We start from the raw sequence: 26,125 nt of genomic DNA, 5'->3' as shown, positions 1-26,125 counted from the left end.
AGTGCCTTAACCACCTGGCCATGCTAGACCAGGTGCTTTACGAGCCATTGTAACAAATCAGAGAGTACATATATAGCAAGGCGAGAAGTAATACTGAAAATGATAGCTTTTTTTTTCTACTACCCATTTAGACAAATAAAAAAATTCCCCATTTTACCCCTTGGGTGAAGATTGCTGGATTATCGCTCTCTAACATTTCTTCCAGTTCATCATCCGTAGTGGTTCGTCCAGCTGCAAACAACAAACAACGTGCAATAATCAGTTTTCAATTACCAGAAACATTTTAATATTACAACTGTTTCTTTATAATCGTTGTAGTCACTTGCACTTCGATGTTTAATGGTTCAATTTACAAAGTGTTTAGTCCTAGTGTATTTAACTTAGAGTAGTTACATAAAACTACTATACTTAAAGACTGATTCAAATATTATTGGACGATAATTTATTACCCTAAAATACTAAAAGAAAACAACGCTTTACCGATTTGACGTTAACTTAGTGGATAAGATAAACATGGTGACTACCATCAAGGGTGCCATAATCATTTGGAGTAAGAACAAAGTTTTGAGTTCAGTAAATGTTATAGCTCGAACGAATGGCGGATATCCCTACAGAATACTCTCGTTCCCAAAAACACTTACGTCTGCAACTTTTGAACTGCTTACCTCCTTCCTTGAAAATTTATGAACGTCTTTAATTTACGTTGAATATATTGCTAGCACGAGATACTAGCAACAGAGGAGAAACCCAAATACAACCTATGAACCTTGTAGCTGGTTTACCTAAAGTCTGAAATTTGTTCATACCACATTACGTTAATGTAATTTTCTGAGTTTTAATGAAAACAACATTTTTAATTACATTTATAGAACTGTTACACGTTTCGGAGGTTAGGCTATTACTCATTAAAATGTTTTAGAATGTATGTGAATTACCTTAGAAATACAGTGATATGACTTCCAAACTTTAATTTTTTAATGTTTTTTTTCCCTCTTCTATATACAGTTCTAATAAAACGGTGAAAACCAGTTATCGTAGGGGACACAGTTACTAATGATTTAGTTCATTTACTTATTTCTAACTGCCGTTGAATACGGTCCTTGCATCTTTCCCTGTAATCGGTTTGGGTTTTATTATAGTGTGTCATAATCTCTACAAACTTTCTTGAAAGTGTGGTATGCTGGAAGAAGAAAAAATATTTTATCAATTATATTTGACAAAATAACCAAAGCTTTTACTATTTATTAGTCATGTAAACTTTTCAAACAAACAAGGATGATATAAACCAAAACTACGATCGTTTCTTTTATCCGATACAAAAATTTAAATATACCATTCAAGATAATTTGTAATATTTTACAACAAGCATGCGCATAAATTTAATTTATATTAATCATATTTATAAGCACAATCAAACATTATTATTTTTTATTCAGGAATAGAATATTGTTGTTCACTAACCCTAACACAGAATATCAAATTGTACTACTACTACTACTACCAAATGTCACTGTTCATTTGGCATCTACGCATTTACCAGTTGTTATTTTTTCTGAAACAACTAAAAAATTCTTATTACAATTTATTTAATTATACATTATGAATATTAAGATTACTAGAGGGCGAGTTAAGAAACGTTGCGTAAAACACAAAACTAAACTAAGAAAAAGTACTGACAAAGAAACTCAAACAATAACTGAAAAAGATGGGTTCAGTAGTGATATTCCAAGCAATAACTTTGGGAAATTATACAGAATGACTATTCGTTACTAAGCCTAATGAACATTTGCTATTGTTTCAGTTACCTGTGTCTTCCGAATTCTCAGATCAGCTTGAGAACTATCGCCGGTCTGTTCATCTTGTTCTATACGATGTTCCATCACTGAAAAAAAAAAAAAAAATTTAAAAAAATGCCACCAGCATTTGAGATTAATTTCAATTAACTCAAATAAAGACACACGACATATGTACTTTAGTAAGTTATGTAATAATCTGACGTAATATGTATGCACTTTACGGAACAAAAGAAAAACCAGACACATTTCACACCAATTGCAGAACAAGGCAAAATATATATTTTTAAACCTGATTAAGAGCATGCAAATCAAAGTACAAACAGCTATCATTACACACCGAACTAACTAAAGCATTCAAAGTACCAACAGGTATCATTACACACCGAGCTAACTAAAGTAGTCAAAGTGCCAACAGTTACCATTACACATTGAACTAATTAGACCAAAGTGCCAAAAGCTACCATCACACACTGTCAAAGTACCAAGATCTATCATTACACACCAAACTAAAGTACCAACAGCTATCATTACACACTGAACTAACTAAAGTACCAAAAGCTATCATTACACACTGAACTAACTAAAGCTGTCAAAGTACCAAAACTTATCATTACACACTGAACTAACTAAAGCAGTCAAAGTACCAACAGCTATCATTACACACTGAACTAACTAAAGCAGTCAAAGTACCAACAGCTATCATTACACACTGAACTAACTAAAGCTGTCAAAGTACCAAAACTTATCATTACAGAAAGAACTAACTGAAGCAGTCAAAGTACCAAAAGGTATCATTACACAATGAACTAACTGAAGCAGTCAAAGTACCAAAAGGTATCATTACACACCGAATTAACTAAAGTAGTCAAAGTGCCAACAGCTACCATTACACATTGAACTAATTAGACCAAAGTGCCAAAAGCTACCATCACACACCGTCAAAGTACCAACAGCTATCATTACACACTGAACTAACTAAAGCTGTCAAAGTACTAAAACGTATCATTACAGAAAGAACTAACTGAAGCAGTCAAAGTACCAACAGCTATCATTACACACTGAACTAACTAAAGCACTCAAAGTACCAACAGGTATCATTACACACCGAACTAACTAAAGCACTCAAAGTACCAACAGGTATCATTACACACTGAACTAACAGTGAACTAACTAATTACACCAAAGTGCCAAAGCTACCATCACACACCAAACTAAAGCCAACAGCTAGTACCAAACTAACTAAAGTACCAAAACTTATCATTACAAAAAAAACTAACTGAAGCAGTCAAAGTACCAAAAGGTATCATTACACAGTGAACTAACTAAAGCAGTCAAAGTACCAAAAGGTATCATTACACAGTGAACTAACTAAAGCAGTCAAAGTACCAAAAGGTATCATTACACAATGAACTAACTGAAGCCGTCAAATTACCAAAGCGTATCATCACACAAAGAACTAAGTGAAGCAGTCAAAGTACCAAAAGGTATCATTACACACCGAACTAACTAAAATAGTCAAAGTGCCAACAGCTACCATTACACATTGAACTAATTAGACCAAAGTGCCAAAAGCTATCATTACACACTGAACTAACTAAAGTACCAACAGCTATCATTACACACCGAACTAAAGTACCAACAGCGACCATTATACACCGAACTAAAGTACCAACAGCTATAATTACACACTAATCTCTCTAAAGCAGTCAAAGTAGCAACAGGTTTCATTACACACCAAACTAACAAAAGCAGCCAAAGTACCAACAGGTATCATTACACAATGAACTAACTAAAGTACCAACAGCTATTATTACACACTGAACTAACAAAAGCAGACAATGTACCAAAAGCTGTCATTACACACTGAACTAACTAAAGCCGCCAATGTAGCAACAAGTATCATTACACACTGAACTAATTGAAGCAGTCAAAGTACCAAAAGGTATCATCACACAAGGAACTAACTGAATCAGTCAACATACCAAAAGGCATCATTACACACTGAACTAACTAAAGCAATCAAAGTACCAACAGCTATCATAACACATTGAACTAACTAAAGATGTCAAAGTACCAACAGCTATCATTACACACTGATCTAACTAAAGCAGTCAGAGTACCAACAGGCATCATTACACACTCAACTAACAAAAGCAGTCAGAATACCAACAGGCATCATTACATACTCAACTAACAAAAGCAGTCAGTGTACCAAGAGGTATCATTACACACTGAACTAACAAAAGCAGTCAAAGTACCAACAGCTATCATAACACATTGAACTAACTGAAGAAGACAAAGTACCAAAAGGTATCATTACACAAAGAACTAACTGAAGCAGTCAAAGTACCAACAGCTATCATAACACATTGAACTAACTGAAGACAAAGTACCAAAAGGTATCATTACACAAAGAACTAACTGAAGCAGTCAAAGTACCAATAGCTATCATTACACACTGAACTAACTGAAGCAGTCAAAGTACCAAAAGGTATCATTGCACACTGAACTAACTGAAGGAGTCAAAGTACCAAAAGGTGTCATTACACACTGAACTAACTAAAGCAGTCAAAGTAACAAAAGGTATCATTTCACACTGAAATAACTGAAAGAGTCAATGTACCAAAAGATATCATTACACACTGAAGTAGCTGAAGCAGTCAAAGTATCAAAAGATATGATTACACACTGAACTAACTGAAGAAGTCAAAGTACCAAAAGGTATCATTACACACTGAACTAACTGAAGCAGTCAAAGTACCAAAAGGTATCATCACACAAATAACTAACTGAAGCAGTCAAAGCACCAAAAGGTATCATTACACAAAGAACTAACTGAAGCAGTGAAAGTACCAATAGCTATCATTACACACTGAACTAACTAAAGCAGTCAAAGTACCAAAAGGTATCATTACACACTGAACTAACTGAAGCAGACAAAGTACCAAAAGGTATCATTACACACTGAACTAACTAAAGCAGTCAAAGTACCAAAAGGTATCATTACACACTGAACTAACTGAAGAAGACAAAGTACCAAAAGGTATCATTACACAAAGAACTAACTGAAGCAGTGAAAGTACCAATAGCTATCATTACACACTGAACTAACTAAAGCAGTCAAAGTACCAACAGCTATCATTACACACTGAACTAACTGAAGCAGTCAAAGTACCAACAAGTATCATTACAAACTGAACTAACTAATGCAGCCAGAGTACCAACAGGTATCATTACACAATGAACTAACAAAAGCAGCCAAAGTACCAACAGGTATCATTACACAATGAACTAACAAAAGCAGCCAAAGTACCAACAGGTATCATTACACAATGAACTAACAAAAGCAGCCAAAGTACCAACAGCTATCATTACACACTGAACTAACTGAAGCAGTCAAAGTTCCAAAACGTATCATTACACACTGAACTAACTGAAGCAGTCAAAGTCCCAAAAGGTATCATTACACACTGAACAAACTGAAGCAGTCAAAGTACCAAAATGTATCATTACACACTGAACTAACTGAAGCAGTCAAAGTCCCAAAAGGTTTCATTACACACTGAACAAACTGAAGCAGTCAAAGTACCCAAATGTATCATTACACACTGAACTAACTGAAGCAGTCAAAGTACCAGAATGTATCATTACACACTGAACTAACTGAAGCAGTCAAAGTACCAGAATGTATCATTATACACTGAACTAACTGAAGCAGTCAAAGTACCAAAATGTATCATTACACACTGAACTAACTGAAGAAGACAAAGTACCAAAAGGTATCATTACACAAAGAACTAACTGAAGCAGTAAAAGTACCAACAGGTATCATTACACACTGAACTAAGTAAAGCAGTCAAAGTTCCAAAAGTATCATTACACACTGAACTAAGTAAAGCAGTCAAAGTTCCAAAACGTATCATTACACACTGAACTAAGTAAAGCAGTCAAAGTCCCAAAAGGTATCATTACACACTGAACAAACTGAAGCAGTCAAAGTCCCAAAAGGTATCATTACACACTGAACAAACTGAAGCAGTCAAAGTCCCAAAAGGTATCATTACACACTGAATAACTGAAGCAGTCAAAGTACCAAAAGATATCATAACACACTGAACTAACTGAAGCCGTCAAAGTACCAAAACGTATCATTGCAGAAAGAACTAACTGAAGCAGTCAAAGTACCAAAAGGTATCATTACACACTGAACTAAGTAAAGCAGTCAAAGTTCCAAAACGTATCATTACACACTGAACTAACTGAAGCAGTCAAAGTCCCAAAAGGTATCATTACACACTGAACAAACTGAAGCAGTCAAAGTCCCAAAAGGTATCATTACACACTGAATAACTAAAGCAGTCAAAGTACCAAAAGGTATCATTACACAATGAACTAACTAAAGCAATCAAAGTACCAACAGCTATCATTGCACACTGAACTAAATAAAGCAAAGTACCAACAGCTATCATTACACACTAAACTGTTTAAAGCAGTCAAAATAGCAACAGGTATCATTACACACTAAACTAACTGAAGTACCAACAGCTATCATTACACACCGAACTAAATTACCAACAACTATCATTACACAATGAACTAACTAAAGCAATCAAAGTACCAACAGCTATCATTGCACACTGAACTAAATAAAGCAAAGTACCAACAGCTGTCATTACACACCGAACTAAATTACCAACAACTATCATTACACACTGAGCTAACTGAAGCAATTAATGTACGAAGGGCTATCATTACAAACTGAACTAACTAAAGCAATCAAAGTACATAGAGGTATCATTACACACCGAACTAAATAAAGCAGTCAAAGTACCAAGAGCTATCATTACACACCGAACTAAAGGAACAACAGCTATCATTACACACTAAACTGTTTAAAGCAGTCAAAATATGCAACAGGTATCATTACACACTAAACTAACTGAAGTACCAAGAGCTATTATTACACACCGAACTAACTAAAGTAGTCAAAGTACCAACAGGTATCATTACACACCGAACTAACTAAAGCAGTCAAAGTACCAACAGGTATCATTACACATCGAACTAAAGGAACAACAGCTATCATTACACACTAAACTGTTTAAAGCAGTCAAAATAGCAACAGGTATCATTACACACTAAACTAACTGAAGTACCAACAGCTATCATTACACACCGAACTAAATTACCAACAACTATCATTACACACTGAGCTAAGTGAAGCAATCAATGTACAAACAGCTATCATTACACACTGAGCTAACTAAAGCAGTCAAAGTAGCAAGAGCTATCATTACACACTAAACTGTCTAAAGCAGTGTCAAAGTAGCAACATGATCCATAAAGTAATGATTGAGAACAGGATTTACTGTTAGTAAACCACATGATCCATAAAGTGATGATTGAGGACAGGATTTCCTATTAGTGAACCACGTGATCCATAAAGTGATGATTGAGGACAGGATTTACTGTTAGTGAACAACATGATCCATAAGGTAATGATTGAGGGCAGGATTTACTGTTAGTGAACAACATGATCCATAAGGTAATGATTGAGGGCAGGATTTACTGTTAGTGAACCACATGATCCATAAAGTAATGATTAAGGACAGGATTTACTGTTAGTGAACCACTTGATCCATAAAGTAATGATTGAGGACAGAATTTACTGTTAGTGAACCACATGATCCATAAAGTAATGATTGAGGACAGGATTTACTGTTAGTGAACCACATGATCCATAAAGTTATGATTGAGGACAGGATTTACTGTTAGTGAACCACGTGATCCATAAAGTAATGATTGAGGACAGGATTTACTGTTAGTGAACGACATAATCCATAAAGTACTGATTGACGACAGGATTTACTGTTAGTGAACGACATAATCCATAAAGTACTGATTGACGACAGGATTTACTGTTAGTGAACGACATAATCCATAAAGTAATGATTGACGACAGGATTTACTGTTAGTGAACGACATAATCCATAAAGTAATGATTGAGGACACTTACTTTTTAACATGGTTCGAGCCTTGTTGGCCATTTTCTTGATGTCCGCCATTAAGTCTTCCAACTCTTCCTTCACTTCTTTTATAAAAAAACAAAAAACAAGGTTTTACCAAAAGTTCTTTTATTAGTAGATTGATTCCATTTATCCTGACACAAACTGTATAAAGTCTTTTTAAACAAGTGTTTTTATTATTCCTATAATACACACGATACAATAAATAGAACGCTTTACTTTCTTTGGAGATTCAACAATGATGAGTTTCGGCAATTAGTATTATTCATGTGAGTTATCTGACGAGACAGTGATAAAAACTGTCGCTTCAGTTGTGAAAAGCTGTATTTATACATACACGTTTTTAAAAAGCTGTGTACTTGATAAATATCATACCTGTTTGTTTTTAAATTTGGGATGGCCAGCGCAGATAGCTCTCCTATAGTTTTTCGCGAAATTCAAAAACAAACAGGTGCAACCCTGGTGCCGGACACATGTCTCGTCCCTAAGACGTGCCCAGCAACGGTCAGTTGCAAACTCTGTTAATCTGAAGACGCAGGAAGGTCAATAGGTTGTTCTCTGATTATCAATAAGTAATTATACCCACACTAGCCGTTCTGGAGATACATTTCTGGATTTCTCTTTGTCAAGAATTTAGTAGTGTAAGAGTAGAGGAAAGGCAGCTAGTCATCACCACCAACCGCCAACACTTGGGCTACGGTTTTACCAACGAATAATGGGACTGAGCGCACATTATAACGCCCCCACGGCTGAAAGGGCGAGCATGTTTGGTGTGACTTGGATTCAAACCCGAGATCCTCAGATTATGAGCTAAGCGCCCTAACGATCTGGCCATGCCGGCTTTTCTGAAACCATATTTTTCTTACTATAAAATATGTAATTGTAAAAACAAACCACGCAAGACTTGGGAAAATGTTGAAAGAAAAACTAGAAGACAAATGTTGTATTAGCTACATTTTGTAACAAATGTTGTATTAGCTACATTTTAAAACTAGAAGACAAATGTTGTATTCGCTACATTTTGTATACCCCTGTCGAGCTTGGAAGGGCATGCAACCGAAACGTAGCAAATAAAAAAAATTACACAAAAATTGAAATTTTTGAAAAAGTTCAGATTATTTTAATACCTCGCTCACATAGCGCCACCTGGCGCTGAGGAGGTTTTCTTTGTTACACAAAATGTTTCGGAGTTGTAACTTCCTTCAATAAAACAGAAAATCATTATAAGTACTAAACAGTACTGCGTAGACTACAATGACAGATGTAAATACTATGACTGATCACGCGGAGCATTATGGGCATTAATATCCGTAGAGCATTTACGATATTTCTAAACAATGATTGGAAGTCTTCACTGTGACTTGTCTTTTATGACAGATGGTCCAGCCCACTATCGTTCAACTTTCCATGATAGCCACCTCAAATATTGTTTTTCGTGGAATATAAGTTTACTAAGCACACTGACTCACTTGAAATACCAGCGCCACATCGAGATATCTGCTTTGTTTACCATGGGAAATCGAACCCCTCATTTTAGTGTTGTAAATCCTATGAATTATCTCTGTCCCACGTGGGGACTGAAATACCAGTAGTACACGTATTTTCCACGGCTCTTAAGCTATCTTTAAAACGAAACTTATAATTTCTTTCTTTCTATGGAAGAGACCGTATTTACTGACACCTGTAAACTAATGCACGTTTGGTTGGTAAAAATAACTAATCAAGAAATAAACAAACAAGGACGAAAGAAAAACGAAAAACCTCAACAGTTTCGCCGTTACAACATGATGACAACAGATGAAAATATTCTTTCAAGTTTAACATCACGAATAATCAGAGATCCTCTGTACATCGGTACCTATAACCAGAGATCCTCTGTACATCGGTACCTACAACCGGAGATCCTCTGTACATCGGTACCTACAACCAGAGATCCTCTGTACATCGGTACCTACAACCAGAGATCCTCTGTACATCGGTACCTACAACCAGAGATCCTCTGTACATCGGTACCTACAACCAGAGATCCTCTGTACATCGGTACCTACAACCGGAGATCCTCTGTACATCGGTACCTACAACCGGAGATCCTCTGTATATCGGTACCTACATTCGGAGATCCTCTGTACCTACATTATCCTCTGTATATCGGTACCTACAATCCTCTGTATATCGGAGATCCTCTGTATATCGGTACCTACATTCGGAGATCCTCTGTATATCGGAGATCCTCTGTATATCGGTACCTACATTCGGAGATCCTCTGTATATCGGTACCTACATTCGGAGATCCTCTGTATATCGGTACCTATATTCGGAGATCCTCTGTATATCAGTACCTATATTCGGAGATCCTCTGTATATCAGTACCTATATTCGGAGATCCTTTGTATATCAGTACCTATAGAATTAAAGCTAGTGTTCTGAATAATAATAACGTAGACACAGAAAAGAACGTGATTTTAACACAACAAATAAGAAGAATCGAACGTAACTTGGAGATTAAATACGGTTGATAGCGAGTGAAGACAGTCGATACAGTAAACGACAACTCGTACCGAATGAAAATGGTGCCCCGGTATAACCAGGTGGCTAAGGCACTCGACTCGTAATCCGAGGGTCGCAAGTTCGAATTTCCGTTCCACTAAACATGCTTACCTTTTCAATCCTGGGGCGTTATAATGTTACAATCAATCCCACTATTCGTGGGTAAAAAAGTAGCCTGATAATTGGTGATGGGTGGTGATAACTAGCTGCCTTCCCTCTAGTCTTACACTGCTATATTAGGGAAGGCCTAGCACAGATAGCCCTCGTGTAGCTTTACGCGAAATTCAAAAACACAAACAAACGTAGTGAAGCTGGTTTTGTTTCATTAGTTTCGTTGAAGTTCGCGCTAAGTTACTTGAGGGTTATCAGCACCAGCCCTCCCCAACTTTAAAGTGATCGCTAAGTTACTCGAAGGTTATCAGCACCAGCCCTCCCCAACTTTAAAGTGATCGCTAAGTTACTCGAGGGTTATCAGCACCAGCCCTCCCCAACTTTAAAGTGATAGGATGTTTTCTTATAGCAAAGCCACATCGGGCTATCTACTGAGCCCACAGAAGGGGAATCGAACCCTTGATTTTAGCATTGTAAATACGTAGGCTTACGCTGTACTAGCAAGGGGCATTGAAGTGATAGACTAGAGGAAGGGCAGTTAGTAATGGTACTCTAGCCTGCGACCAACAGATTGCGAGTCAATCTCCCTGACCACCAGGCCGTGCCAGGTTCATGAAAGTGAAAAGTTAAAAACGGTCGGCCAGTACTTCTACAGATTACAATAACATCAGACGTTCCTTTCTTATGGTAAATAATGATCTGTTTAACAAAGAAGTCTCACATCCTGATACTTACGTCATTTTGTAGGTCGGCTATAAATTATCAAAAACAGTTCCAGAAGAGTTGAATGATGGACACGGAATCCAACGTTCGAAACAGGAACTGAGCCTGACATTTATATTAAGTACGGAGGCTTTGCACTGATATCAAATAGTGATTTTTACCTTTAGATTATTCCGCCATACTGGATGTAAAATTTTGGCATTCCTTTTATGTGGAAAATAGCAACTTTTTCTTCTAATCTCCTGTTGTCTGACAATGTAAATCAACCCAGCGACGTCCTCAAAGAAAGATATATCGATAAGTTGAATAGCTGTAGTGTGTCGCATCCGTGTCTTTCAAAAGGTGAGATGTTTACGCCTGTAAAACTTTACTGAATCTTGCATTGATATAGATTACCAATATAATGGCATCGAAAGAAACAGGAAGTTTTATGACGTCTAGTGTTTAGGCTTATACAGATACTTGAGTGTTGGTTTTTGACGATGAATCATTAAAATAATACTTGTCATCAGATGAGTTTTTCAGCTTGATTATAGTGTTTGTCATATCTCATTTGATCTTTCATAAACGTCTTACTTTTGAGAGATAGCCACCACATGAAGATTTACAACTAATTTCTGATTAAAGAAAGAAACGTGATAAGATAGGAACTGCATGTTAACATTACAGTTGCTGTACCGGTCTGTTTAAGAGCATGAAATGTAAAAAACAAAACAATAATTGAAATAGACATATTCATCAGTTGGGCACCTCGATGGTTAACGACATTTTCGGCCTTAATTCCAATAATATCTTATAAGGTTCGAACAACTTAGAAAATTTTGATTCTTACTCTTAAATCCATATACATAAGAAATAAATGTTCACAATAATATATAAAATAAAGAATGCAAAACTAGAAACTGTGTAGACATAGCTCATTTTAGCCAAGTCTTCTAGACAACATTGCTATACATTTTGGCAGCTCTGAAAAAATAATAAAATACGGATTACCTTGTGCAAAGGAAATGTTACTGAAATTGTTTTTGATTTTAAAGAATTTCGTAATGCTCATACAGATTGTATTACAGACGAATACTTTTCTATCTATTTAACATGTATAAAGTTTTATCTTTATGAAGTTTATGTTTTAGAGATCTAGAGCAACCAGAGACTTTGTATTTACATAAAAATATGGTTGTATAACATCTGTATTATGACATGTAAGAAACTTGTATCTAGACTAGTAACACAAACACCAGAAATATTACGCAGTATGTTAGGATTAGGGCAGATATATTGGGATTTTAGATTACACCTATGTTAGGATTAGGGCAGACGCATTAAGAGATTTTATATTACGTCTCGCAACGAGCAAGCGTCGTGTTATAAGAACTTGCTTCTTCCGGTTATTTGGCTGGAAAATTTAAAACAAAACAAAAATAAAACCCCATGGGATTCTTCCAAATCTGTCAATTCAGAGTCACCTTGGCTTGTAGACTGTTAATCTTAAGTTACCAATTTATGTTTCATGAGTATTTATATTTATGTTTCATGAGTATTTATATTTATTTATTTATATTTATGTTTCATGAGTATTTATATTTATTTATTTATATTTATGTTTCATGAGTATTTATATTTATTTATTTATATTTATGTTTCATGAGTATTTATATTTATTTATTTATATTTATGTTTCATGAGTATTTATATTTATTTATTTATATTTATGTTTCAGCGACATGTTCTCCTCACTCACACATCCTACCATAAGACGACCAAGTGGCAGAAACGAAAGTGAAGATGACCACATACTTTAAACCGAGTTGAACAGTTAATCAATGTCGTGTATGTCATGAGCGAAAAACGTTTTATCTGTTGGTTTTCTAACTACTCTGTTAGTTTGGTGTTGAGACCACTGTACCAGTTCAATACTGTTTATTCTGTACTTGTATCAGAATAAACCATTACCTTCACTATCTTCTCCCAGAGAAATGGAATGTATATTACATACTTCAGACATCAAACTGCTGTTCGTGAAACGAACAAAGTAAAAATATAATATTGTTTACTTAAAAAAATACTTAAAAAATACTGTATTTTAACACTACTTGGTGGCGGTAGTGGTTTTTAACGTAAAGCTATACAATGGATAATCTGCATCCTGTCTATTGTGGGGAATCGAATCTCGGATTTTAGTTTTAAGTCCATAAATTTATTGCTCAACCGCCGTGGGACTGAGTATGTAACGTGGATTGTCTTTATTTTTAATGCATTTTGTCCACTGCGGAGAACTGAACCCTGACTATCAGCGTCATACGTTCGTACAATTACCATTTACCCATCGGGGAATCCTCCGAGACTAAAGTATTTTTTCATTTAGAAAAATTAGGGAACTTCCTAATGCTGTAAACGTCTTTAAATCATTATCAATAAAGGCTCTATTTCACAGCTGACATCGGAAAAGGTTAGGAGGATGAATCTAGAGTAGTTAAATCATTATCAATAAAGGTTCTATTTAACAGCTGACATCGGAAAAGGTTAAAAGGATGAATCTAGAGTAGTTAAATCATTATCAATAAAGGTTCTATTTCACAGCTGACATCGGAAAAGGTTAGGAGGATGAATCTGGAGCAGTTAAATCGTTATCAAGAAAAAGAAAAATCGCTTTATATATCAAGTCGACTTAGCCCCCTGGTGGCTCAGGGGCAAATATGAAGGCCTATAACTCTTAAGAAAATCGATTTCAATAACCGCGGTGGGCAGAACACATTATGCCCATTTTGTAGCTTTACATTTAAAAATAAACAGGACGACTGGGCCCCCTGGTGGCCCAGCAGTAAGTCTGAAGGCTTATACCTCTAAGAAAAAGTTAATTTCAACAACCGCGGTGGGCAGAGAACATAATGCTCATTTTGTAGCTTTACATTTAAAAATAAACAGGACGACTGGGCCCCCTGGTGGCCCAGCAGTAAGTCTGAAGGCTTATACCTCTAAGAAAAAGTTAATTTCAACAACCGCGGTGGACAGAGAACATAATGCTCATTTTGTAGCTTTACGTTGACAGTAAATAAAGAAATCGACTTGAATGGTAAAAAAATAAACAAGTTCTGATGAACGCGTTACAAGTAGCGAAATGCCATCATCCAGTAACGCATTTGTTCTGGATAAAAGTTTCACTACCGATTTTGTTCAAAACTGGAAACAATAGCATAAACATAGAAAACTCCCAGACAGTAAGTAGGGAAACAAATATAAACAAACACAATATCAAAGAAGCCCTAGTTATACAGCAACTAAATCCAAAATTAAACCAATATAAAGGAACACCTTTATACCTATACTAATTAATAAACTAACATATATTACAACGCCCCCTATAATCACGTACCCATTTATACTCTCGTCCCTAAGACGTGCGTCCGGCAACGGTCACTTTCAAACTTTTTCTTCACCTAAAGATGACCTAGGAAGGTCGGAACGTTGTTCTTTCCTTATCAATAGAGTTAATACCCATACTAGCTGTTCCGAGATACATAAGGCCTTGTTTGTTTCCTTTGTTAACAATCGGTTAATGTTCCCTGTTTGTCGTTGGATGGAACAATCTATCACTTCCTTCAGAGGATTTTCATCTCAGAAAGTTTATTATTATTAGATTAGCTTGGATTTTAATGTGAAGCACCAGATGTAAATTCCTTCTGGAGAAGACAATTTTTAATCAAATGTGACGTTCTTGTCCAGATAGCCATTATCTAAATAATTTGGAAAGTTACTTCAACGTCGAATGCAAACGAACGAATTGCACTACGAATTTCTTTTTCTAACAGTCTTCTATCAACCGTTGAATAAATACCAATGTTCAGTTTCCTGTTCCATCTACACTAAGCTACGCGTCCATCCACTTCCATTTTACAGTCCACTCAATCTCTGTATAAAGTCCTCCATCATCCTCTGACATGTATTGTTAATCTTATGTCCTCTTTTTCTGGCGCTCTGTTTTCCTCTGTTATGTGTTTGACATCAAGTTACTTAAGCCTTCTATGATAAGCCGAAAAATTAGTACACATATTTATAGGTTGGTAGAAATTCAAGAAATTATCTTGTATATTTATACACAAGGTGTTCCAGAATTCTGGATCCAAAAGAAAAATAGACATAATATTTTTGAGGTTAAACAAATACATTTCTAATGTCAGTTATACATATCTTACGAAAGAAAATACCTTGGTGACACAGTATACCAACAACTGATACGTGTATAGCAGTTAATGGAACAAATTTTCAATAAATTAAAAACCCATTGTGTATTTTCTCCTGTGGGTCCACACTTCTAGGACACACGTACGTGTACGTGTAATTAATGGGGAACACGTGTACGTGTACGTGTAATTAATGGGGAACACGTGTACGTGTACGTATAATTAATGGGGAACACGTGTACGTGTACGTATAATTAATGGGGAACACGTGTACGTGTACGTATAATTAATGGGGAACACGTGTACGTGTACGTATAATTAATGGGGAACACGTGTACGTGTACGTATAATTAATGGGGAACACGTGTACGTGTACGTATAATTAATGGGGAACACGTGTACGTATAATTAATGGGGAACACGTGTACGTATAATTAATGTGTACGTATAATTAATGGGGAACACGTGTACGTGTACGTATAATTAATGGGGAACACGTGTATGTGTACGTATAATTAATGGGGGTTGGGGATTTGATGGATGCCAAGTACCTTAATATATTTGTTGGGGCCCTATTAGAGCTTGTTTGAAAACTTGCGTTTTCAGGCTAATGGGTTTGTTCTATCGATAAAATGCATCCAAGCTATAACTCAACCCTGAATCTTCATCCTTCTCTCTTGTGGGATATATTGACCAATACGAAACTTGATCAAATTAACCATACATTAACAGAACGTGTACGGAGAACTGAAGTCATGCGTATATTTCAGTTTTCAATTGTAATGGCTCCTCTCTTGAACATTGGCTAAACGGTCAGGTCAGTGAATCCAAAGGGAGGACAACCAGAGAGCAAAACCCACTGTCTATATGACTACTTTTAACTAAATAGCTGGACTGATTGTTACTTTTATAACGCACACGTAGTTGAAAGTGAGGGACATCTTTATAAGATATGTTGCATAGTCAAACCTTTAACTTTTGATTCCATTTGGGACTGGCATGACTAAGTGGTTAGGGCGATCGTCTCGTTATCTGAGAGTCGCAGGTTCGAAACCTCATCACAAACATGCTCGCCCTTTCAGCCGTGAGGGCATTAACATGTTAACCGTCAATATCACTATTCGTTGGCAAAATAATGGCCTAAGAGTTGGCGGTGTGTGGTGATGACTAGCTGCCTTCCCCCTAGTCTTACACTATTAAATTAGGGATGGCTAGCGCATTATAGTCCTCGTGTTGCATTGCGCGAAATTAAAAATAAACGATCATAAATGCAGCAAAATGAATATTTCGACTTATTTCTGGCTTTTTTTCCTAGTGTTGGCGCGAAACTTATATTACGTTGGTTTGACTTATATTTTCCTATAAATATCTATACAACTTCTATCTGATTAGATTTTTTACCAAAAAACATTTGACAGTCTGCATTCATTGACGAGCACAGATAATCGTCATGTAGTTTTGCGCGTAATTCAAACAAGCGTGTTTTGTTTTTGAATTTCGTGCAAAGCTACTCGAGGGCTATCTGCGCTAGCCGTCCCTAACTTTGCAATGTAAGACTAGAGGGAAGGTAGCTAGTCTCAAAACCCACCGCGAACTCTTGGGCTATTCTTTTATCAACGAATAATGGGATTGACCGTCACATTATAACGCCCCCACGGCTGAAAAGGCGAGCATGTTTGGTGCGACGGGGATGCGAACCCCGCGTCAGATTACGAGTCGCACGCCTTAACCCACCTGGCCACCATACCGGGCCGTAATTCAAACAAACAAACGTTCCCATTTTGGGAATGTTAACCACCATGCTACACCCAAACTATAACTATTTTAAGATACCAATGAAAAGTTTTGGAGGTTAAGAAACTTAACCCTCACCGTACGTCCGAGGTTTAACAATGTTAAAAATTCTGTGTATTAATTATGATAAAAGAAATTAAGAACACACAAACTATAACTTGTCAACCTATCCAAAGACACAGTAATTAATAATTTTGTTAAAGCTTATCGTAAACTTCCTTCCAAATATAATTCTTATATAGATATGCCGTTTCTTTATATTGTTCCAAAATTACATAAATCTCCAATTAAATGTAGATTTATTTCCAGTTCAATAAAAACAATTATACAACAGGCTATATTATTAAATAAACTGTTTTTTTTTTAATATGCAGCGCATTCCGTTTACGGCTTAAAAATTTATGGTTATGATATACATTTTCATACAACATGTTTTGCATAAAATATTATCTCGGTCTCGTAATTCTTCATGTTTAGATTAAGGTAAAAAAATAAATAAATTTGTACAATGTGTATAATTACCCGAAAATCAATGCCTTGTTTTATTACTTCCGTAGAACTCTATATTGTCTGAAACAGACGGGCAGTTACTGACTACAATGGTTCGACCAAGAGAAAATTGCCTACAAAACCGGCCTTCCTATTACACGTGTTCACTCAGTGTACACTTCCACCCCTTATTTAGTTTTTAATTCGAATTTCGGAATTATCACATCAGTAGCAGCAGTTTGCAACTATATATAATTTTGGACGCCTTGTTCATAGGCCCAGTAGATTCCCTTTATTGATTAAAATTCCGTAATCATGAAATCACAATTTACGTCAGATATCGAACTGTCGTAGCTCAACACTCATCGGCTTTCGTGCTGACTGTCGGTCTGTATCAAGCAAGCGGAACTGACGCTCACTTTGAAACTGCACAGGAGATATCAGGCTTGATAACACTTTCGTGCTGACTGTCGGTCTGTATCAAGCAAGCGGAACTGACGCTCACTTTGAAACTGCACAGGAGATATCAGGCTTGATAACACTAGAAGAAAGATAGGCAGTCGATATCACATGTTGCAAACTCTTGGGGTATTTTAGTCAAGTAGTGGGATTTGACGATCACTCTTATAACGCACCCATAGCAATTGATGTTGGAACAAGTTCTATAATGGGGGCGCTAAAAACCACTATTCTAATTCCAGGATATGACAGAAGCCACGTGTTCGGTTACTGAAATTCTCAATAAAACGATACCAGTGTTTACTTGTTTATGTGAAAACGAGAAACATAACCAAATTGCGTCATCTCTATATGTGTAAACGAAAAACAAAAACATAACCAAATTGCGTCATCTCTATATGTGAAAACGAAAAACAAAAACACAACCAAATTGCGTCATCTCTATATGTGAAAACGAAAAACAAAAACACAACCAAATTTCGTCATCTCTATATGTGAAAACGAAAAACAAAAACACAACCAAATTGCGTCATCCATTTATGCGAAAACGAAAAACAAAAACACAACCAAATTGCGTCATCCATTTATGCGAAAACGAAAAACAAAAACACAACCAAATTGCGTCATCCCTTTATGCGAAAACGAAAAACCAAAACACAACCAAATTGCGTCATCCCTTTATGCGAAAACGAAAAACAAAAACACAACCAAATTGCGTCATCCCTTTATGCGAAAACGAAAAACAAAAACACAACCAAATTGCGTCATCCTTTTATGCGAAAAACCAAAACACAACCAAGTTGCGTCATCCCTTTATGCGAAAACGAAAAATAGCCTAACCATTATGGTAACAAGCTTTCCACTAAACGTTGTTAGTAAGCAGAACGAAAAGTAAATAATTTTAGTTTGTTTTTTTAAATACCACCAGTAGGTTGGCTCCACCCTCACACTTGAAGTCATATTTTAGCTGTCATATCAAATTACCGTTCTGTGTTCCGTAACAGAAGATGAATAAGGTTTGTGTTACGTGATACACTTACATAAATGGAACACAACACTTACAACGCTATGTAAGTTAGAGCATACGTAACATTCTTAGTTACATCACGTTGTTTCAAATATGCACACGATAGAAATTATATTTGACACAATGTAAAACTAAATAAACGTACAGCTACGCTACGTTATTTGAAGCTAGCGACTCGTAAAGTTATATAAGTGACGCACATGTACTACATCAAGAATTTCTTACCCATCCTATCTGCACCATAACATCGGATGCACACAGTTTTATATGGTTAATGACTTCCCAACCAATTACTTTAACAAGCAAGAACGTGACTTATAAAACACATAATCAGTAGGGCAATAAGAAATATTAAAATGGTGTTATACTTTTGCATCACCCTGTAATTATTACTGCACATAAAAATTAGAGAAATTCTCTGCCGGCCAAAATCTTAAGGCCAATGAACATAAAGAAAAAAAATATGCATTTTGCACTGTTAGACTCAACTTATTTTGAGTAGAGCTTCGAAAGATGAAGATAAGAAAAGGGGGAAAAAACTTTTTTATCATTTAATAAGGAAAATGTGAACACTATGAAATTAACCTAAATACCAGCTGGTCAAAAGATTAACACCATACTGAAACGAAGTCTTAATCAGTAAACACGTAACGAAATTTAGTCATTTGTGTTCAAGCATTAACGTTGTCAACATCTCCCACTGACATCTCCTGTGTTACATTGGGTAAAAACATGGCAAAGGTTAAAAAGTTGACAGAGTTTGAATGTGGCAGAATAGTTGAGCTGCAAAAACAAGGTCTCTCACAACGTGCCATCACTAGTGAGATTGGGTGTAGTAAAACTGTTGTTGTAAATTCCTTAAACGACCCTGAAAGATACGGAACGAGAGTTTAAAATGGTCGGCCCAAGAAAATTTCACAGGCGTTGAACAGGAGGATTTGAAGGGTTGTCCGGCAAGACACCAGCTGATCGTCGAACCAGATTAAGGCCCTTATGGATGCAGAATGCAGCTCAAGAACAATAAGACGGGATCTGCGAGAGAAAGGCTTTAAAAACCGTAAACGTGTTCAAAGTCCACACCTCCTTCCACACCACGAAACAGCTGGATGAAACTTTGCTGAGAAACACCAAACATGGGACGTAGAAAAGTGGAAGATGAGAAAAAATTTAACCTGGATATTCCAGATGGCTTCCAACGTTACTGGCACGATACGGATATCCCACCGGATACATGTTCTACATGACACAGTGGAGGAGGTTCCGTCATCAGCAGTGAAAGACTAGAGGGAAGGCAGCTAGTCATCACCACCAACCGCCAACTGTTAGGTTACTCTTTCACCAACGAATAGTGAGATTGACGTTACATTATAATGCCCCCACGGCTGGAAGGGCGAGCGAGCGCCTTAACCACCTGGCCATGCCGGACCTAATAATGTAGAGTACCACCAAATAATATTAAACAGACCGAAGTTTGTTGCATTGTTAAGTTATAGAAGTAACACAAGAACTGTTTGTTACAGCCACTCAATAGATTAATAAAACATTTATTCAGGTTAGCATACTAAAATAGATTTAATTTGTAACAATAAAACGTTTACTAGGGTTAACAAACTAATGTAAATTTAACTTTTGTTGGTGTTGATACAGAGCACTAAGCTACGAAATGGGCTGTCTGCACTTTATCTACCGCGGTAATCAAATCCAGAATTGTACAGGTAAACGTCCTTTAAGTTCCATGACCCACTGGGGAAGTTAATTATATTTAGAAAAGCTCGAATAAGAACGGTATGCATATTTAATCAACATGAACATGTCGTACTTGTTTGTCTTATCTCAAAGCTGTGGTATAAACTGTTACATTGTGGGGATCGAAACATGAATTTTATCACAGGAAAACGTACTACTGAGCCATGTGATAATTTTTGTACATCTTATCAATGTGGTAATCTCCTTTATCAATGTGGTAACCTCCTTTGTATTAAGGTTTTAGAATGTGGCTCGTTACTGCGAGTCCCTAATTTCAAACAGTTCTTTACATGAAGTTTTTCTATTAGTGGTTTATTATTTTCACTTTCATTATGTACAACTTTTGATACAACAAAATTAAAATAACGAATAACACGCACTTGTTATATCCCAAAGGATCAACTAAAACAATTCGCAGTACGGTCTCTTTTCTCAACTAATAATAAGAATTATGGATTAACTGCACTTAGTACCAGCATTTTTCAACAAACAAATCTTCAGAGTAGGAGGCAAAGGACTTATTTGACGAAGCCGATGTTCAGGTCTCGCCTTAAGGTCCTGACAACTCTTGAGTTCCAGATTGAATTTTGTACATTGCTTTTTTTTTTTTAAATAATTCCCTTAAATGAAATGTTTATCTGGAAAAGATCCCCACGTGCTTTCTACGCCATCAAGTTACTCGTTCATATTCCAAAGTAGGCATACTTATTCACAGAGTTCCCGCTAGATGACGCAAGTAAATCACATGAAAATTTAAAGAATTAAAAATCAACAGTTTCTCGAATGTCTAAATTGTGAACACAGATATTAGTTGTTAACGCACTGCTGTAGAGGATATATTTATATAGTTTAGCAAACAACTGTGGCACTTAATATCTGTCGACGATAAATATACATATTTAAACATACATATTTCACACACTAATTAAAATAAGTTTGCACCGAGAAAACGCTTCTAGAGCCTTTATTCCGTGAAAGACAAAGAAACGACTTAATTCGACCAACGTTTTAAAAGAGAAACAAGTAGTTTAACACATTTTGTACAGACTGATTCAAAAGTCGTGCACAATCATAACGGTTTTAAATCCTGCTTTAGAGTTGTTTGAGATATGTACAGTTTATATCACAACGCAATACCTGGCGTTACGTTTTATAACATTCGTAGTACATATGATTGTACAAACTTCTATGGTGTATCTCAAGACGGCTGGGTAGTGGTGTTAAAACTTTAATTAAAATAAACTACAGAACAACGTTTCGACCTTCCTAGGTCATCTTTAGGTTAACACAGAGTTTGCAACTAACCGAAAGCGTAAACGGCTGCGTGATTGTAGAGGGCGTTGCAATATGTTAGGTTATTAATTAGTACTGGTATAAAGGTGTTCCTTTATATTGGTTTAATTTTCGTTTGGGTTGTTGTATAAGTAGGGCTTCTTTGATTTTGCGTTTGTTTATATTTGTTTCCTTACTTAGTATGTGGGTATTTCCTATCGTTATGTTGTGTTTATTTTATTTACAGTGTTCAAAAACGTGTGAAGTTTTCTGTGTTCTTTGAATCTGGTTTCCATTTTTTTTATTGTTTCTCCAATATAGAAGTCGTGGCAGTTACATTGTATTTTATAAATAATGTTGGTGTTGTGTTTGTCAGTGTAGTTTTTAATTAGTATGGACTTTAGTTTTGTACCTGGTTTTTCAATAAATTTGGTGTTTTCTGGAATGTCGTGTTTTTTTTTCTCCAAATGTTGGATATTTTTTCGCTGATGTCGTGAACATATGGTTGCAGTTTCTCGTCATCACGAGAGACTTCTGTGGTTCTTTGCTTTAGATTTGCCATGTTACATGTATCTCCAACAGAACAAGTCTAATAGTGTAAAGGCCCGGCATGACCACCGTGGTGAGGTCGTTCAACTCGTAATCTGACGATCGTTGGTTCGAATTTCCATTACACTAAAATATCTTCATCCCCTTTCAGCCGCGAGAGTGTTATAATGTAACTATTAATCCTACTGTCCATTGGTAAAAGAGTAGCCCATGAGTTGGTGGAAAGTAGTTTTGACTAGCTGTCTTCCATTTAGTCTTACACTCCTAAATTAGGGACGGATAACGCAGATAACCCCCGTGTAGCTTTGCACGGAATTCGAAAAATAAACAAGTAAAACAAAACTAATAGTGTAAGATCACAAGGATATTTACTGTGTTCATACTTTGGGAATCACTCTGATGACCCATGGTACTCTGTGAATCTATTTGTTGCGGAAAACGACAATCGTGTCTTGCTTAACGTCCAATATGAAGTAGGGTTGTCTACATTCCTGTTGGAACCACTTGTCTTCTGCTACGTTTTACAAATCTTTGACCACAGGACAGCAAGGTAACTGTTTCCAGTTAGTCTTTTATCCTTGAAAAACACCCGATCAAATCAGACTAAACAATCACAAACTGATCCCTTGTCGCAATAAACGCAATATAACCATAGGAAACACCCACATTATATGTAAGGAAACACATAAAGAAACGCAATATAGCCATAGGAAACACCCACATTATATGTAAGGAAACACATATAAAGAAACGCAATATAGCCATAGGAAACACCCACATTATATGTAAGGAAACACATATAAAGAAACGCAATATAGCCATAGGAAACACCCACATTATATGTAAGGAAACACATAAAAAAACGCAATATAGCCATAGGAAACACCCACATTATATGTAAGGAAACACATATAAAGAAACGCAATATAGCCATAGGAAACACCCACATTATATGTAAGAAAACACATATAAAGAAACGCAATATAGCCATAAGAAACACCCACATTATATGTAAGAAAACACATACGCAAAATTAAAGAATCCCTACTTATACAACAACTCAAGCTCAAAATAAACCAATACAAAGGAACATTTTTATGCCTATATGAAAAATAATATAATAAATAATAATAATAAAATAAATAATATAAAATTATATATTCAAACATCTAAGCACACCCTCTACATTCCTACACTCAATTACACAACCGCCTTCAAACATGTGGTCAGCTACGGGTCAGTAACCCTTTCTTTCCAGCCGTTTATAAATATATAATATGCCACCACTGAAGACACCCACAACAACGATTAACCAGTAACTACACATGAACAAAACAGATGACTACCATGACCATACACATTCGCAAGAAAGATGGCCACCGTGACCCCACACACAAATACCAAACTGAAAGTGATTACTGAAAAACCTATTTATGTCAAACATATCACGAAACAAGTTTTAGTTCCCTGTGCTTCATAACACCGAACTGTAGCCACAACCGATTCCTCTTGGTTGCTTCATAACACCGAACTTTAGCCACAACCGATCCCTGTTGGCTGCTTTATAACAGCGATCTGTAACTACAACTGATCCTTTTGGTACTACATCGGTTGTTCCTAACAAAACATAATGTGATAACTTCAGTGATGTGTCCACTGATTCTCCAACTGATTGTGATAAGCCAAACGAAACTCACTGGTACTTACATCCAATGTTACCTTTTACTGTTCGTAATTATACCACCTTTCCAGGGACCGCTGTTGTACACTACTATAACTGTTGTGAACTGAAACACATTAATTTATAATAAATTATAAACAAGCCATTCCATCGAAGTTCAAAACTGTTAAAGTACGAATAACATACCGTGCGGAAGTTGACTTAACATATCTGGCTCCCACAATAGATCATAAACATTTAAACAATCAATTTGGACAAACATATGTACATAAGACTTTCCGGAAACTCATGAATTAAGTTTTAGATTAGAGGTACACGTGCACCCAAAATACACGTGTTGAGTGTCCCATATCTCAACCACGATAATGAACTGGGAATGATTTGAATCATTTAGATTAACCTATCTAGTAGATCATTGTTTCTCCACATATCTCAACCACGATAATGAACTGGGAATGATTTGAATCATTTAGATTAACCTATCTAGTAGATCATTGTTTCTCTACATATCTCAACCACGATAGTGAACTGGGAATGATTTGAATCATTTAGATTAACCTATCTAGTAGATCATTGTTTCTCTACATATCTCAACCACGATAATGAACTGGGAATGATTTGAATCATTTAGATTAACCTATCTAGTAGATCATTGTTTCTCTACATATCTCAACCACGATAATGAACTGGGAATGATTTGAATCATTTAGATTAACCTATCTAGTAGATCATTGTTTCTCCACATATCTTTAACATTGCACCCACCCCACTTAATTCAAAATAGAGCGGTCTAGGTCTAGGTCTACGAAACAAGTGAGTACAATACAAAACAAAAACTCAACATACTAAGAAACCAAATAAACACAGCCATAAAACTATGCTCATCAGATAAAATTATCGTTGAATTAGACAAAATAAAACAATACTTCATCAACATCAATAAGTTTCCTCCACAAACCGTAGAAAACATTATACGCACACACCTAGACAGAAAGCAAAATCAACCAACAAAAGTAAATACATCTCATGAATAAAAAAAATCACGAAATCATATACTGTTGCATACCATATATTCCTGACATCAGCAGACAAAAAACCAACATTTGGCAAAAACTAGTAACAAAATATGACATTCCAGTTAATACCAAATTTATTCAAAAACCAGGCACAAAACTGAATTCTATACTATGTAAAAACTACACTGACAAACACCACACCAACATTATTTATAAAATACAATGATAACTGCCACGACTTCTATATTGGAGAAACAAATAGAAAAATGGAAACCAGATTGAAAGAACATAAAAGTCACCTTCACACGTTTTCGAACACTGCAAGTCAAATAAACACAACATAACCATAGAAAATACTCAAATACTAAACAAAGAAACAAACATAAACAAATGCAAAATTAAAGAAGCCTTACTTATACAACAACTTAAGCCCAAAATAAACCAATATAAAGGAACGCCTTTATACCTATATTAATATAATAAAATAAATAAATTATATATTCAAACATCTAACACCGCCCTCTACATTCCGACACTCAGTTACACAACCCCTTCCAAACATGTGGTCAGCTTCCGGTCAGTTACATCTTTCTTTGTGAACCTGACGATGATCAAAAAAGGTCTAAACGTTGTTTGCTCTTCTACGTAAAATATTTTCTCAACTCAAACGAGCCGTTTTTACATATATATTTCTCTACAAGTGGGTTT

General features: G+C 35.9%; 1 protein-coding gene across 8 annotated transcripts in view; it reads right to left on the bottom strand.

Moving 5' to 3' along the window:
• Positions 1-26,125, bottom strand: part of LOC143256281 (syntaxin-like) — a 154,912-nt gene that overhangs the window by 48,755 nt on the left and 80,032 nt on the right. For all 8 annotated transcript variants that reach the window (XR_013031225.1, XR_013031226.1, XM_076513323.1 and 5 more), the window contains exons 4-7: positions 7,813-7,887; positions 1,806-1,882; positions 1,072-1,180; positions 158-231 (exon numbers count right to left, since the gene is read on the bottom strand). Coding sequence is in view for 6 of the 8 variants with exons in the window: in XM_076513323.1 (XP_076369438.1) it covers positions 158-231; positions 1,072-1,180; positions 1,806-1,882; positions 7,813-7,887 (335 nt within the window). In the remaining 2 variants the exon portion in view is untranslated. The remainder of the gene's footprint in view (positions 1-157; positions 232-1,071; positions 1,181-1,805; positions 1,883-7,812; positions 7,888-26,125) is intronic.

This window comes from Tachypleus tridentatus, chromosome 7 (assembly GCF_004210375.1).
Source record: "Tachypleus tridentatus isolate NWPU-2018 chromosome 7, ASM421037v1, whole genome shotgun sequence".
Lineage (NCBI taxonomy): Eukaryota > Metazoa > Arthropoda > Merostomata > Xiphosura > Limulidae > Tachypleus > Tachypleus tridentatus.
The sequence above is the reverse complement of the archived record's forward strand: the minus strand, read 5'-3'. Positions and strand labels throughout refer to the sequence as shown.